Raw genomic sequence first — 16,457 nt, 5'->3', positions numbered from 1 at the left:
GAGTGTGGGAGAGTAAACGGATTAGAAAAATTCAGTACTTTATTTTTCTTTCTTTCTTCTTCTTCTTCTTTTTTTTTTTTTTTTGAGATGGTGTCTCGCTCTGTTGCCCAGGTTGGAGTACAGTGGCGCGATCTTGGCTCACTGTAGTCTCCACCTCCCAGGTTCAAGGAATTGAACCTCCGAGTAGCTGGGATTACAGGTGCTCGCCACGATGCCCGTCTAATTTTTTTTTTTTTTTTTTTGAGACAGAGTCTCACTTTGTTGCCAGGCACCAGGCTGGAGTGCCGTGGCACGATCTCGGCTCACTGCAACCTCTGCCTCTCGGGTTCAAGGAATTCTCGTACCTCAGCCTCTTCAGTAGCTGGGACTACAGGCGCGAGCCACCATGCCCAGCTAATTTTTGTATTTTTAGTAGAGGCGGGGTTTCACCATGTTGGCCAGGCTGGTCTCAAACTCCGGACCTCAGGTGATCCGCCGGTCTCAGCTCCCCAGAGTGCTGGGATTACAGGCATGAGTCATCGTGCCCGGCCAGAAATTCAGTACTTTCATATTGTATTTGTCCGGCACCATTCAAGGCCTCTTAGGGTTAGTGGTTATGAATTTAAAAGATGCCCGTCACAGTGGGTGTGTATTTCCTCCAGCCTCTTCCGGTGGCTTGGGTAGAGGCAGTCAAAGGAGAGCTAGATTTTCATAAGGCTAGGGTTTTGGCAGACCAGTGTGACTGTGTATGGCAGGTGCATATGGCAAAATCGCCAAAGTCATCACCTCAGAGACCTTCCATAACCACCATCGCTAAAATCATGCCCGCGTCCGTGTCCCTTTAACCGATTATTGTGTTTATTTTCCCAGCTTGTTGATTGGGTGTGAAATCAGCCGGCTCATCAGCAGGGCCGGTGTTTCCTCCCCGCGGATTCCGCAGTGCCCACCACAGCGCTGGCGCATGGGAGGCCTCAGAACTGTGCTGAATAACTCGCTGAGTACGCGGATTAACGTGCTGGTTCGCCCAACGTCTGTGCGTTGCCGTGAAGAATACTACTCGCAACTCTTCTCGTATCCTCTAGTTCCTCGCTCCGTGGTGTTTAACCTTAGCGAGCAAAGGAACTTCTCTGCAGGGTGGGATGCGATAAACCGCGCGTTTATTCCCGAGGCAATCTTTACTGTACCCGAGGCCCAACCCCAAGCCTCAGAGGCAGCTGCCCGGTGGCGCGAGTAATGCTGACCTTTGTCACACCAGACTTTCCTTATTAATACTTTTTTCCAGTGCCCCAACCACGGCTTATTCTGTGACTCCAGGCGGTGATGCCATGAAAGCACGAGCCCAAGGTCCAGGTTTCACGGGGCGGGACGTGGTGCCTGCCTCCCGGGCAGAGAAGCTTCTCTCGGAAGGCGCGGCCGCCGGAGGGCAACGTGGCCGCTCTGACGCCGCCAGCGGGGAGACCGCGGGGCCCTGACTGCTCCGGGCGCGCTCCCGCGCTTCCCGCGCTCTGCCCCGCCCCCGCCCCCGACACTGGCGGAAGGGGCGTGGGCGTGGCCGACTGCACGTTTCTTCGAGTGGCCAATAAAGTTTGGAAAGTTTGAAAGGCTGAGGAAAAAGTCCACGCCCCTGTGGCTGTCCGAGTGTGGGCGCCTACGACCTCGGCGGAGCCCGGGGCAGCCCTGCGCTGGCGGAGGCGTGGCCGGCGCGCGGGGCCCGGGGCGCGCGGGGATGGGGGTCACGGTGGACGTGCACCAGGTGTACAAGTACCCCTTCGAGCAGGTGGTCGCCAGCTTTCTCCGAAAGGTACCGCCCCGCTTCCACCCTCCGGATCCCTCGTTGCCTCAGCTGCTTGCCGCTCTCTTCTCTCCTCCATCCTAGCGGAAGCTCGCACGCGCGTCTCTCCTTTCAGCCGCGGGCTTTGCTTCAGGGATGTGTGGGTCGAGGGGGATTTCCTCGAAGACTCCCTTTACAGGGAGCCGGAAAAGGCGCCGTGCTAGGCATCACGTTCACATCTGCCCCAGCTGAAAGGAGTGGCTTTCAGAAAGAGCCTCGGGGAAGTCCAGTTCGCGGGCCCCGTGGGGTTGCAGATGACTGACGTGTGGAGCTTTCCGGTTCATCACTGACCCCTTAAAGGCACTGATGGCGAGGGGAGGCCGTTGGGCTGTCCTCCTGGTTTACTCAGCATGTTCGTTCTGCTGCCTCTCCACTTTCCCTTATTAAACAGCTGTGGGACTTGGTGCAGTTTGCTTACTCTCTCTGTGCTTTAGTCTGGTAATCTGTAAAATAGGGAAAATAGTATTACCGACTCATAGTGTTATTGTGAGGATCCAAATGAGGTAATTCATATAAAGTGCTTATCACAGCTGTCACCTAAATGAAGAAACTGAGGCAAAATCAATATAGAAGAGAGTTTATTTGAGCCAAGTTTGAGGACTGCATCCTGAGAGTGAAGGTGCTCTAAGTACACATTCTGATGAACAGAAGTCAAAAGTGGGGTTTTAAAGGAAAATAAGCGGTTCCTAAGTTGTTTACCAATAATTTATATTAAAATAACATACACTATTGATTGGCTGTACATTGTTCTTTGTATCACAAATTCCGGGAACTTGAAGATAATGGGTAAGGCAGCTGGTTAGGAACAAAATGCCTTTAACTAGTTGCTCCCAGGAATGGGTTGGGTGAGGAGGGGATCACTAAAGTCCTATACTCTTGACTTTCTGGGCTTGATCGATTTTGCATATTTCACCGGAGCTCACACAGTCTGCTCTGAGCTATTTTTCTTTTTCTCACTGCTACTGATGTTTAGTTAGGGCTCTAAAATGTTATGTTGTTTGTATTACTACAACTGATTTCAATACAAATAATGAGCTCTTCCTCAATATTGAGTGGCCCTGAATCCTAAAGACTGTTTCTGGGATTGTGGGTCATGATAATAGGAAAATGAGAAATGGCTTTGAAAAATCAAAAGCGCCCAGGTCTGGGAGGTAGGACTCCTGGACTCTGCTCTGGTTCTGTCCGTGGTTAGTTCTCTGGGTGACCTTGGCCAAGGGTCTTTTCTCTAGGTCTTAGTTTTCACATCTAAGATGAAAGGGTTGTACCAGAATATCTTTTAAGGTCTCATATTTCACTTTCTTAAGATTTGCAACAATCACAATTTGTCTAGGTTAGCAGCCACTGGACATTGAACTCCATATGCAACCTGGAAGCCAAATTAAGTGGGATGCTGGGAAGATGAAGGTTATTTGTTCAATGATAAGGCATAGCCTCCATTAGAGGAGATGACACGGTGGCCCTGGTCACAGAGGAGTGAGGAGGACATTGGTTAACATTTTGTTGCTATAGGGGCCTCTTTAGAAGGAATGTCAGCTTGCTGATACGTTCATTGATTTTCAGTTAGCTAGACTAGTGCCTAACACCTACTACTAGGTATTTAATAAAAACCTGATCAATGAATACATGAATGAAAGAATGATTTAGGAATCTGTTGTAGTCATTGCCTTAGGCCAGGCTTCTGGGCCCAAAAAGTAACAGCCAAGACCTAATTTTTTATTTTGGGTTAGGACTGGCACTTGAGTGTGGGTACTCTTATGCCACTGCTCCTTTGTAAAATCTTTTTGGATTGTCATCATCAAGAGTCGATCCATCTCCACCTTCTCAGAACTTGCAGGGCACTTTACCTAGGCCTTGCTGACCTTCTGCAGTGACAGATGGTGACTTCTGTATGTGTTGTGTTCCCCTGTTAGACTCTAAGGTTTTTAAAGGTGGGACTCACTCCTTCAGAAACACATAACACAATGCCAGGCTCTCATTTGCGGAGGTCTCAGCACATTGTCAGCTTTTGGTAAATGCTTTTCTTTCATTGAACAGATACTTACCTTTTGTGTGGCAAGCTTTGTGGTAGGTGCTGGAAAAACGTAGGAGGGCACCACAGACCCCGTTCTCATGGAGCTGATGGTGTGTAGTGGGTGAGATTAACATAAATAAATGATGAGCAAATGAACATAAAATTCAAATGGATGATGTGTATTTACAAAAGGAAAATACGTGGTGCTTGAATATAGCAGGGAGACCTGCTGAAGTCAGAGAGGGCGATCTTTAGGAAAGGGTTCCCTGAAGAAGTGGCACTTGTGAAATCATGGCTGAAGCATGAATAGGAGTTTCCTAGGAAGGCTGGATGTGTGGTGTGTGGTATGGTGTGTGTATGTGCGCTCATGTGTGCTTTCCATACTTTATCATGTTTACTGCTCCCAATAGCCTTAGGAAGTAGTTATGATTAATTTCCATTTTACAGTATGGAGAAACTGAGGACCAGAGAAGTCCAAGTGCCTTCCTCAAGTTCCCACAGCTAGCAGGTAGGAGAGCCAAGATTTTAACACATGGATCAAAACCCACACCCTTAACAACCAGGCTGTGCTGCATGATTATTGAGGGAATACAGTGTTTCAGAATCAACTCTGCTGGCCAGGCACAGTGGCTCATGCCTGTAATTCCAGCACTTTGGGAGGCCGAGGACTGGTGGATCACTTGAGGTCAGGCATTCGAGACCAGCCTGGCCAACATGGTAAAACCCCATCTCTACCAAAAATACAAAAATTAGCCAGGTGTGGTGGCCTATGCCTGTAATCCCAGCTACTGAGGAGGCTAAGACGAGAATCTCCTGAACCCAGGAGGTGGAGGTTGCAGTCAGCTGAGATAGATCATGCCATTGCACTCCAGCCTGAGTGACAGAGCAAGACTTTGTCTCAAAATCAAATCAAAACAAAACAAAAAAACTTTGCTGCGCTCGATCTGTTTCCTTTTGTTCACAGTCTTCTCTCAGGGATTGCTCAGCTGAGTGGACCTATTGTCTCTGATATAAACGTATAATTTGGATGTGTGTTAGGGTGAGAACATAGAATGTTTAAGTTATCTATTGGTATGTAACAAACCACTCCAAAACTTAGTGACTTAAACCAAGGACAGGCTTTTAATTTTCATGATGCTGTGAAAAGTAGTTGGTTTTTGTGTGCTGTGTGGTATAGCTGAGGTCACTTATGTAGCTGTAGTCAGAACCTGTTATAATTCTTATAAAATATTTAGTGAAGTACCTGGTACATAGTGAAAAAGAAGTTAAGAAGGACATTTTGGAAGGCAGAACTGGGAAAACGAGAGACAAACATTTGGAGACTAAATGTCTAGTGGTGGGATAGTGTTAACATCATGCATGTCACTGTACTTCCTTTCTTTCTATTCATTCATAAAGGAATCCTTCAGAGATTCCTTGGAAGGAGCTATGTGACTATTTATAAGATGTCAGTAAATCCATCCGCTGGGTGAATTTTCACCTTATGTTTTTCAAAGCCATGAACTGGAAGTCAGTAGACCTGGATCCTAATCGTTGTGCTTTCACTGTTAGGTTGGATGGTCATGGGAAACAGTTTCCACCATCCTATACTGTGTCCTTGTGCAAATTAGAAAAGGCATCTTTTAGGGGTCCACTCCGTAAGCTCACAGTTTATAGGGCTAGTGGAAAGCAAATGAGACCATTTATGCAAATTAGAAAAACGTACTCCTTCCTCTAGGTGGATGCAGTCCTGTGCCCACAGGCCCACTTGACCTGGAGCCCATGTGCAGTGAGCAACATCACAACTGTGTAAGCCCTAGCGTCTCATCTGTGAAATGGTAATGCCACCTACCTTCCAGGGTTGTTGTGAGGATATCAAATGTGTTAACAGTTTGAAAAGCATAAGCTTTTTTATAAGCCTAAGGTAGTAAGAATTATCTTTTTGGCAAAATGTGCTTTTATTTTTCTTTCAGTCTTTATAAATTTTTTTTTTTTCAAAGGAAAGCACTTGGCAGAAGGGACAATGATATGAAGATCTCTGGGAAGCGTTTAATCTGATTTTGCACAATGGTATGTTTGAAGCTGCTTTAGCACTGAGAAAGTTCTGTTTTAAATCAAATCTACTGATCTACGGCTTTGGTTATGTTAGGACTTGCCTTCCAAGTTATAATATATTACTGTTTTTAAAACCTGAAGAATGTTTGCTCTTCTTACATCTGCCTGTTGAATACCACAGGCACAATATTAGCTGCATGCTTCCTAAGCTAAGTGACATTGTGAAAACAAACAATATGATATTCTTTGTTCGTGAAATATAGTATTTCTCAATAAACTCTTCATGGAGGAATGTTATGAAACCCAGTATGGTTTATTCGTTGGATGCTGAACTGTATGTACTTTCCAAGAGCTATAGAGTTATTGCACTTGACAGTATATTTTGGTTTCTTTCTTCGTGTGAATCTTAGCTTTCTAGCTCTCATCACTTACCACTGTTTCCTTCCTTTTACTTACAGTCATCTACAAAGAGAACAGAAAGTTGCATAGATGAATGTAGCAGTGTAGAAAATAGGTCTTCTCTGGAAGCTAACTTAGACCTTTTTAATGGGCTTGCCTTTCATGAGCTGGATTCAGAGAATTTCTTAAATTTCATCTGCCTGAAATTTAAAGTCATTAAAAAGGATCCAGAGGGCCATTGCATTGACTGGCTCTTCTTGTTTATATCTAAATGAGGCCAGAGAAGTAAAGATTTTTCTTACCCTTGGAAGGTTGATTTTCTTTTTATGCTGTGGTCAAAAGAGTCATAGTGAATAGAGTATCACCTTCATGGGTGGTGATTTTTGTCATTTGTTTCTGATATATCCCAAGTACCCAAAGAGATCCTGGAACATAGTAGGTACTCAGCAAATCCTTGTTGAATGGTTGAATGAAATAACTCTTTTGGGGATTAGCCACGTGTAATTTTAGATTGAAGTCAGTATAAGATTCAGAAACATGTCCTTACTTTGGGTACTGTAATAAAATCGATGTATTAAAATATTAATAATTTCTTTGCTTCAACAGAATGACCCTGGGTGTTATTTATTCTGGCTGGGAGCCTGGTGTGCTGAACAAAATGGTTTGAATGTTTACTCTTAAGCTCATAAAGGGGATTTATGAATGGCTATTTCCATTTAGAGTAGAAAGTTGATTGGGTAATTAATAATGTTTCCATTTCTGATCTTATCTTTTCTCCCTTGCAAATCTGACACTTACATGTGTAGAACATATCTCCTTGCAAAGCTCCAGAAATATTTGGGGGTGAACCTGCATTTCTAAGATAAATGATTTGATAAACCATAGGCCTAGTTTAACATAATGATTATTTATCTTTTGTCTTGTGCTGCACTAGTCTTTCTTCACTTTTATCTTCCTGTCCTCAGTTCTCCTAGAAGATTAGTCATGATGTAAAGGAGAATGGTGCAGATGTGCAGAACGTGGGCTCTGACATCGGATGGGGTGGGGAAGACAGGGATGGAGTGCTGTTAGCTAGCCCTGTGAGCTTGGTTTATAGGTCAGTTCATTTTTCTATGCCTCGATTTCCTCATCTGCAAAATGAGAATAATAATCACTATCTTCTGGAGTTGGAGAAATTAAATTGGATAATGCATACAGTTGCATATAATACTAGCTTAATTTCAGCACACAGTAGGCTCTTTTAAAGCACTTGTTGAATAATGATAACAACAACGATAATTTGCTGCATTTATTTCATAAGCCTGAAAATAAAAAGCTGAGAGAAGTAGCCTTCAGAAATCTTTACTAACTTGAAGTAATAAAGGGGAGAGCGAGCATGAATAAAGGGGAGAGCGAGCAAAAATAAACACATTTGAGTTATGAATATTTTCTAAATGCCATTTGAAAATAATTGTAGAGTATACTTAGAAACTTATCTAGTGGAGATTGTGGCTTAATCAGTTAAGATAGAAGATATTGGCCATGTATGGTGGCTCATGTCTATAATCCCAGCACTTTAGAAGGCCAAGGTGGGTCGATCACTTGAGCCCAGGAGTTTGAGATCAGCTTGGGCAACACGGCAAAAACCCCCCATCTCTACCCAAAAAAAAAAACCAAAAACGAAAAACAAAACTCAACCCCTCCACCTCCCCTCCCGACCCTGCATACACATACACATGCACCTTCCAAAATTAGTTGGGCATCACTGCACTCCAGCCTGGGTGACAAAGCGAGACCCTGTCTCAAAAAAAAAAAAATTTTTTTTTTCACTATCTAAGTACATGGACCTATTTTCTAGGAGTTCACTGTCAAGGGGGACAGAGGAGGATATATTAATTTTTATGATAAAGGCTTTTTCAGGGGCATATGGCAGACATTATCTTATAGTATAGGGCAAGATTCATATTTTAATTATAAGTCCATGAAAGCATTTAGAAACTGTTGCCTTTTTCAAAACAAGTAAATGTTCTCTCTAGCACTCTCACTTCTCTGGTATAGTCCTTTCCCTAATGCTAGCGTGGTGTGAAGTGTCAGGGAGGCCTTGTATCTTATACAAATTCTGAACTGGTAAAACATGAGCTTGTGAGTTTTTTATTAGTCTAGGAAAATCAGAAATATCATCTTCTAATATTTTTAAAATCATAGTTTAAGAATTTTTGGATTGCAGATAGACGCCAGCAATACATTTAATGCCACACCACAGTAAATTGCAAGATAAAAACTGAAGTCTTGAAATTTTTTAAGTTTTCAAAAGGGTTGATTCGTTTGTTAGTAGCAAAACCAGCTACATTTATTTTCTACTTGCACAGTGCTAGGTATTATACTGTAATTAAATCGTTTCCTTTAATTTCTGTAACAACTCTTTGAGGGAGGTATTTGTTCTCCTTTTACAGATGAGGAAACTAGGGCAGATTAAAGTGATTGGTCCAAGCCTCTCACAGGTGGGCTTCCAATTCAGATCTCTTGGACTCTAAAATTCACTGTTTTCCAACATTTTGTCTTTAATTTTGTTTTTTATTTCTTAGCTTTTCATTTAGAAATAATTTGACTTACTAAACATTTCAAACACAACATTGCAATAACAAAGAATTCCCAAATACCTTTTTTCCAGCTTCCCCAAATCATAGTATACTTTTTAAAACCAGGAAATTAACAATGATACAATGCTACTAACTAACCTATAGACCCTATTCAGGTTTTGCTAATTGTCCCCAGTGTCCTTTTTCCAGTCTAGGATCCAGTTCAGGATCCCACATTGCATTTAGCTACCAGTCTCCTGCAGTGTAGGACAGTTCCTCAGTCTTTCCTTTCCTTTCCGGACCATGGTGATTTTGAAGAGTGCTGGGCAGTTATTTGTAGTATATCTTTAGCTGCACTGGGTTTATGCATACATGTCATGTTGTGATAAGAGGATTTTCCTTTGTGTTACAATGATAAACTGTCTTTTCAAAAAACTTCACTATGCTGTTTCTGATTATTGGGCGATTTTTGAAAGAAAGAGGCTGATGTGCTGTTGGTTGGCCTTTGTTTGGAATCATAGCTTGTCCTGGGCAGAAGGACCTTGGATGATCACCTGGTGGTTCATCACCCTGGCATCACAGATGGCAGTGTCGTAGGCTGCATGTCTTGGCTCGTTGCTCTTTGTTCTTTCTATTTCATCATCCTATTGGCCTTAAAGACCAATGAACAGCCATTCAAAATACCTTTCAACTTAAGTATATTTTGTCCTTGATCATTGAAATTTTGATTAATTTATAACTCATTTAATCTTGATATAAAATCAACTTTGCTTTTCTTCTGCAATAGACTCTGGTTTGGAGCTCATAAAAGGAATTTGGCATAGTTCATGGTGATTTCTTTCTGCTGCCAAACGCCAAATCTCTTTTCAGCAGCTCCATCTCTTTGCATGTACGTGTTTGGCAGCAGCCTAGATAACAGATTCCCTTAATGCTTATAAAATGGATATGTTAATATACCAGACTTACTGTAGGTCTTCTTTGCCTTCTTTGCAGGACTCTTCAGATAGATCTGTCACTTACCTGCTTCCTTGTACTCTCTTGGGTAACTGACAGTGACTCCTTTGGATGTCATTGATTCTTTCTAAGAGGGGGAGGAAATGTTATTAAAAAAACAGGCATTGTCTTCTGAGCTTTTTGGAAAATTGATGTTTTAATAACTCTTTTAAGAGTAGGCTTTCTGAAAGCTTATGGGTTTTTTTCCCTCAGCAAATATGAATGCTAAATGTTGTATCTTCATGAAGCTTCTCCCGCAAACATATTGAATATTATTTCTGTAATTAGAGGGACTCAGTTTCTTGGCCTCTCACTTTTTATATGTATGTGTTTGTTTTAATGCATATTCCCCCCCCAATATTATGCAGTTCTTGGCTTATTTTTAATATGTAAAAAATAAATGAAAGCAAGAAGATACAACAGCTTTAGGAGAGCCTAAATCTTATCCTTGTTAGAATGTTACATACATGTGATTATACAGTGGTATTTGCAATAGTTTCATGTCTTGGGAAAGGAAAAGGAGTTAGTTTACACATTCTGTGAAGAAAGTAAAAATTATAAGGAAATGCAAAATCAAGTCAAATATACCTTTAAAAATTCCTTAAATCATCCATAAAGTAGTATAGCATACATGGTTTATGTATGCAGCCTGTGGGATCATTCTTATGCACACTGTAGTTTGTGATCACCTGAGTCAATATTGAGAAGGATAAGGGCTTTTGGCAGATATGTGGGTCTTCAGATCACATGGCTTTCATGAGAGTCTCTAGTATGAAATGGGGATTGAAGAATCCAGGTGTGACCGCTCATCTACAGGCTTTACACTATTATATTATAGGAAAAATACTTTGTATATTAATACTTGATAGGATTCCATGCTTTGAGAAGGACTGAATGAGATCATGTGCATGACAGCTTCTCTAGGATAGCACCCTGCATGAACACAGTAGCTGCTCTGTAAGTCTTTCATGGGTGTGATCCTGGTTTAGCTTGATCAGTTCTGCAGTCATACTGGATTGTGTTTGAAAAGGTGTTCAGAAAAACCTGGCCACCTGCCTCCTGTCTTCCCAGGTTAGTGTTTCTGGTGTTGACCTTTTCTGAGAAGCCTTCCCTCTTTCAACCCTTTCTCATTGGAGTTTTGGTAAATTTTCATGAATTAAAACATGAATATTCAAGTTACCACAAGATGGCATCAGATAATTTCAAGTAACGCCAGGTAGGGGGAGACTTAGTTCAATAAATCTTTAAAGAGGTTGAAATATGTACCTTTCATAGTATGGTAGTTAGCTATTGCAAATAAACTCCTACTTTCTTCTACTATTCTTGTATGGAAACTTGAGGCTTATAGCTGTTCAACTCCAAAAATTATGTAAGTGTGAAGTATTTGAGTTTATAATCTTTAGGAATTTCTCTGATAACTTAGTGAAGTAGTCAGAACTTAAAAATTTTATCACCTCGTCTCCCTGGTGATTACATTTTCAACTCTTATAATTCAGTTTAGTCATCTCCCTACAACTTACATGAATGTATAATATTCAGTCAATATACATTTATGGGTATGTCATGAACAAGCTAGAACTGTAGTAAAGGAGATAAGCCCATTTTACTTTAGTGTGCAAGTTACAATATACACATATATAGTCACAATTCAGAGGACCTATGTGAGTCTCAAATATCTCCCTTGCTTTAGTGGGTACTGTGTAAGCGAAAGTCTACTTTGCTAAGGAGCAGAGTGTCTATACCTAACCCTCTGTCGTGGGCGTGTAACTTGGAAGGGCTGAACTTCAAAATCAATGTAGTTTCAAGCATCTTTTTTCTTTTTTTTTTTTTTTAGATGGAGTCGCACTCTGTCACCCAGGCTGCAGTGCAATGGCACAATCTCGGCTCATTGCAACCTGTGCCTCCCAGGTTCAAGCAATTCTACTGCCTCAGCCTCTTGAGTAGCTGGGACTACAGGTGTGCACCACCACACCTGGCTAATTTTTGTATTTTTAATAGAAACAGGGTTTCACCACGTTGGGCAGGCTGGTCTTGAACTCCTAACCTCAAGTAGTCTGCCCACCTCAGCCTTCCAAAGTGCTGGGATTACAGGTGTGAGCCACTTTGCCCAGCTAAGCATTTTTTTCCCCCTAGGGCTAAAAATGAATGAATGAAGATATAAATAAATAGATTTTTAAAAACCAAGTTTTTCATCGATTATCAAGTTTCCAGGATGGAAATGTGAATGACAGAGTTTACCAACATGGAACGTGAGGAGAGATAGTGAGGTTGTCGAAAGCTGAGCCACTGCTCTCTTCGCGGATTGGTTTCTGACTGAAGGCAGGCTCATTTTCCAAATTGATCCCTAAGGTCATTGAGGTTTACATTCCAAATTTTTTTATTTATTCAGAAAATATTGACTTAGTACTTTCTATGTGCCAGATATATACAATATAGGAGTAACTGAAATGGACAGTATTCCTGCCCTCAGAGAGCCTGTGTTCTAATCTACTGTCTTTTTGGGTCATTGATATCTTTAAGAATGTGTTAAAATGATGAACCGCTTTCCCTGAAAAATCCGTTAATACACACACACACACACACACACACACACACACACACACACACACACACAGCTGCTGTGGGAGACCTAGGGTTCAGAAAACTTAAAGCTCAAGTTTGCCAAATGAGGGGCCTTTTTTCTTCCTTCCCTCAGCCTGCCACCTGCTCTTGCCTTCTGCTCAGCACTTTGTGATGTCATGGATGACTTCCCACTAATTTTTAGATTTGATCACATGATAAATAGGTAAACCTCAGGAAAAATGAATCCAAGGGGGCTTGGTGGGCTTGGGTCAGCAGCTACCTTGTCTTGTGGCTTTTAGGAAGTCGCTTCTCTAGCAGTGTCTCTCTTTTCACACCTGAATAATGGAAAGGAGCGTATTAGATGAACTATTAGGTGATTTGGTGGTAGGTTAGGTGGGCAGCCTTTGTAGGCTGGCAGAAAGAATTTGGGGGTAAATCATGTTACTCCCAGATACACTATTCATTAGCTGGACAATTTGAGCAAATTACTTAATTTATCTAAGCCTTATTTTTCATATAGGAAGTGGAAAAATAAGACATAGCTTATAGAGCTAATGTATATAAACTGAACTAACATATAAAAAGTATGTAAATTGCCTAGGAAAAAAGTGGTAGCTATTATCAACCTTATCACAGCCAAATTGTCTTTCAGGGGAATTAAATCAACATGTTAAATATTTATTGAGCATTTACTATGTGCCTAGAATTGCATACTTCTATGATTATCCTACTGTGATGCTAACCCAGCCTGCAGGCAATGATATTAGACCATAGTGAAGAGGTCCACTCTGTATTAAACCGGCCTGGTTTAATTTCCTGGCTCCACAAGGAGCCAGCTGGGTGACCCTAAGCAATCCAGTCTTCATTCAGTTTCCATATCTGAAAGATGGGGACGATGATATCACATAAATCAGTTACAACAGAGAGAGAGGCTGCTGGATTTAGACAAGATTGTGCCAGGAAAGCATTTAGTACAGTGCCTAGCACAAAGAACACTCTTATGTTAGGCTGGTTCAATATTAATAGTATTATTATTTATTGATTAGCTTAATCTCATCCCCCCTCTCCATTCAGGGCTAGGTTGGATCTAAATAAGGTTTTCCCCAGATTTCATGTAAGTCAAGATGATGATAAGCATCTCACTTACCTAGGAGAAATATAAAATTAAGATCCATCATTCAAAACCGGGCCTTGTTTAGAAGTTTCTTGGAAAGCATTTACTACTCCTGCAAACAGTGGCGGTTACTACTAAATAATTCACTTTGGTAGAAGATTAATGGCAATTCTTTTTTATATGTTTTTGTTTAGTACCCGAACCCCATGGATAAAAATGTCATCTCTGTAAAAATCATGGAGGAAAAAAGAGGTAAGTTCTCTATACAGCTTTTTCAGTGATGATCATTAAATGATAGTGATTTTTGTGAAGATATGTGTATGTGTGTGTGTGGTCTCTTAGGTTTTTTTTTTTTTTAAAATTGATCACCTGTTGTTCCTTGCATTATTAGTTTTTAACCAGGTATATTTCTGTACTTGAGGTGACTTAGAAAGGTGTGGCAGGTAGAGCACCATCATTTATGATAGTAAAAGTCCGCCAATGCTTTTTGTCACTTTCTAAACTAATAATGACAGTATTGAGCTATATATAATTGTAACTGCTAACATTTTTGAGCACTTAATATGTGCCAGGTACTCTTTTATTAACTCATTTAATCTTCAGAACAATGTGTGGGATAGGTATTAGACTACTCATTTAATGAATGGAGAAACTGAGATACAGAGAAGTTAAGTGACTTGCTCAAGGTCACTTGGCTGTAGCCTATTATCATATCATCTTGTAGATGGCAAAATGCATATGATTAAATATGAGATGTCACCATAAAGTGATTGCTTATGGAATCATAACTACTTGGCAGTGTAGGTTAGCATTGACTAGAGCAGGAGTTGACAAGCTATGGCTCCTGCTGCCTGTTTCAGTAAATAAAGTTTTATTGGAACATAGTCACATTTGTTTACATGTCATCTATGGCTGCTTCCTCACTACAACAGCAGAGTTGATCAGTTCCCACAGAGACTTTATTGCTCACAAAACTTAAATTATTTACCATCTGATTCTTTACAGAAAATGTTTACTGATTCCCAGTCTAGAGTGTAGGAATCTTTTCTGTTCTGTGTTATCCCCATCTCCAGCAAAAAACATTATCAATGTCACTGTTTAAACTTGAGAACTGGGCAATGCAGGAAACTGTGACAATGCACATAATCAATGTACAAAGCTTTGGAGACACTGAGGCCTAGGTACAGCATATCTTCTTAGGAATCATGAGATGCTACTGTTCATCGCGTGACTCTGAAGCCCTCTCTGTGCTTGGTAAACATAACTGCCTTTTGCTTGCATATGCATTTTTTGTACTTCTGTGACTATATAGGTATATTAAAAATGTTTTCTCATGTACCTGCACTGTGGGAGAAACTTGTTATTTGTCATCAGAGAAATCGCATTTCAATACTATCTTGGTGACCTTTTTGGAGCCTCAGTTTCTTCATCTGTCAAATGGGAAAACAATCTTGTTTTTAGGTTATGAAGATCAAATGAGAGAACACTGTGCATATTCTAAATTGAAATGTTAATTTCTATCATTGTCAGGGGCATCTTTGCCTTTGGGAGTGGTTATTCCATTTTGAGTATGTGATTGAGATGGCCAAAGGGAGGGCCAATGGGAAGAGGAGTTTGCAGCCTATCAGCAGCTTCTGGGCAGTCAGGGTTTTTGCATCAAGAGTTGGGACTACTATAGCCAGAGCTTTGAGAAAACCTGTAGCAGCATGGCTAAGCCACAGTGATTCACAAAGCAGAAGACTGCATTTCAGAGTTTATTCTTTCCTCTGCCTTTGCCTTTCTTTTTCCTAAATCACATTGTGTTTTTTACATCACTGGTTTAATTCTGGAAACTTCACCCCAGAACAAAATGATTGCAGTTGTAGTGTTACAGTAGGTAGCTAGTCAGGTATGAGCAGGACAGAAGAGGGCTTACACACATTCACACACACTCACACACAGTGTTGGGTGACCATCAGGTGATGGTCATGCAGTTGTTAACTGTCTCTGTAAAGTAATAATTGGTCACAGCTGGCACCAGGCAACGGCATATTCTTAATAGAAAACATCTGAAACTGATGAGCAGGACAGAAGAGGGTTTGCACACACACGAACAGTGTTGAGTGACCATCAGGTGATGGTCAGGCAGTTGTATGAGCAGGACAGAAGAGTGCTTACACACACACACACACACACACACACAGTGTTGGGTGACCATCAGGTTTTTTTTTTTTTTTTTGAGACGGAGTTTCGCTGTTGTTACCCAGGCTGAAGTGCAATGGCGCGATCTCGGCTCACCGCAACCTCCGCCTCCTGGGTTCAAGCAACTCTCCTGCCTCAGCAGCCCAAGTAGCTGGGATTACAGGCACGCACCACCACGCCCGGCTAGTTTTTTGTACTTTTAGTAGAGACGGGGTTTCACCTTGTTGACCAGGATGGTCTCAATCTCTTGACCTCGTGATCCACCCGCCTCAGCCTCCCAAAGTGCTGGGATTATAGGCGTGAGCCACCGCACCCGGCCGACCATCAGGTTTTTTAACTATCACTCTAAAGTAATTATTGGTCACAGCTGGCACCAGGCAAAGGCACGCTCCCGATAGATAGAAAACACCTGAAACTGATGATCAGCAGCTTCCTGATAAGATCTCAGGAGCTGGGAGAAGTGATGCAAGACCCCGGATGTATGCCAATATATAAAAGCCCAAGTCAAAAGGTCAGACCACACACTTGCCTTTCAGGTTGCCCACTTGGCCCTCTTCTAAGTGTACTTTCCTTCCTTTCATTCCTATTCTAAAGTAACAGGAATAGCCCTTTCCTGTTTAGGTGAGTTTATTAAAAAGAACAGGAATAGCCATTTTCTACTTATTGTAATAAACTTTCACTCCTGCTCTAAAAACTTGTCTTGGTCCCTCCTTCTGCCTTACGCCCCTCAGTCGAATTCCTTCTGAGGAGGCCGGAATTGAGGTTGCTGCAGACCTGTATAGATTTGCTGCCGGT

At 41.6% G+C, this 16,457-nt stretch overlaps 1 protein-coding gene across 19 annotated transcripts in view; it reads left to right on the top strand.

Moving 5' to 3' along the window:
- The first annotated feature begins 1,705 nt into the window (after nt 1-1,705).
- Nucleotides 1,706-16,457, top strand: part of PRELID2 (PRELI domain containing 2) — an 856,521-nt gene continuing 841,769 nt past the window's right edge. For 18 of the 19 annotated variants that reach the window (XM_064366453.1, XM_064366452.1, XM_064366460.1 and 15 more), the window contains exons 1-2: nt 1,706-1,780; nt 13,676-13,733. In XM_064366453.1, the coding sequence (XP_064222523.1) occupies nt 1,706-1,780; nt 13,676-13,733 (133 nt within the window). Of the gene's footprint in view, nt 1,781-5,800; nt 5,871-13,675; nt 13,734-16,457 lie in introns of all 19 variants that reach the window. The other variant, XM_064366469.1, reaches the window with a different exon arrangement.

The sequence above is a fragment of the Aotus nancymaae genome, unplaced genomic scaffold (genome assembly GCF_030222135.1).
Source record: "Aotus nancymaae isolate 86718 unplaced genomic scaffold, 86718_ANA_hifiasm-v0.15.2.pri h1tg000064l_1, whole genome shotgun sequence".
In the NCBI taxonomy this organism is placed as follows: Eukaryota; Metazoa; Chordata; class Mammalia; order Primates; family Aotidae; genus Aotus; species Aotus nancymaae.
This window is presented reverse-complemented; position numbering and strand designations above follow the sequence as displayed.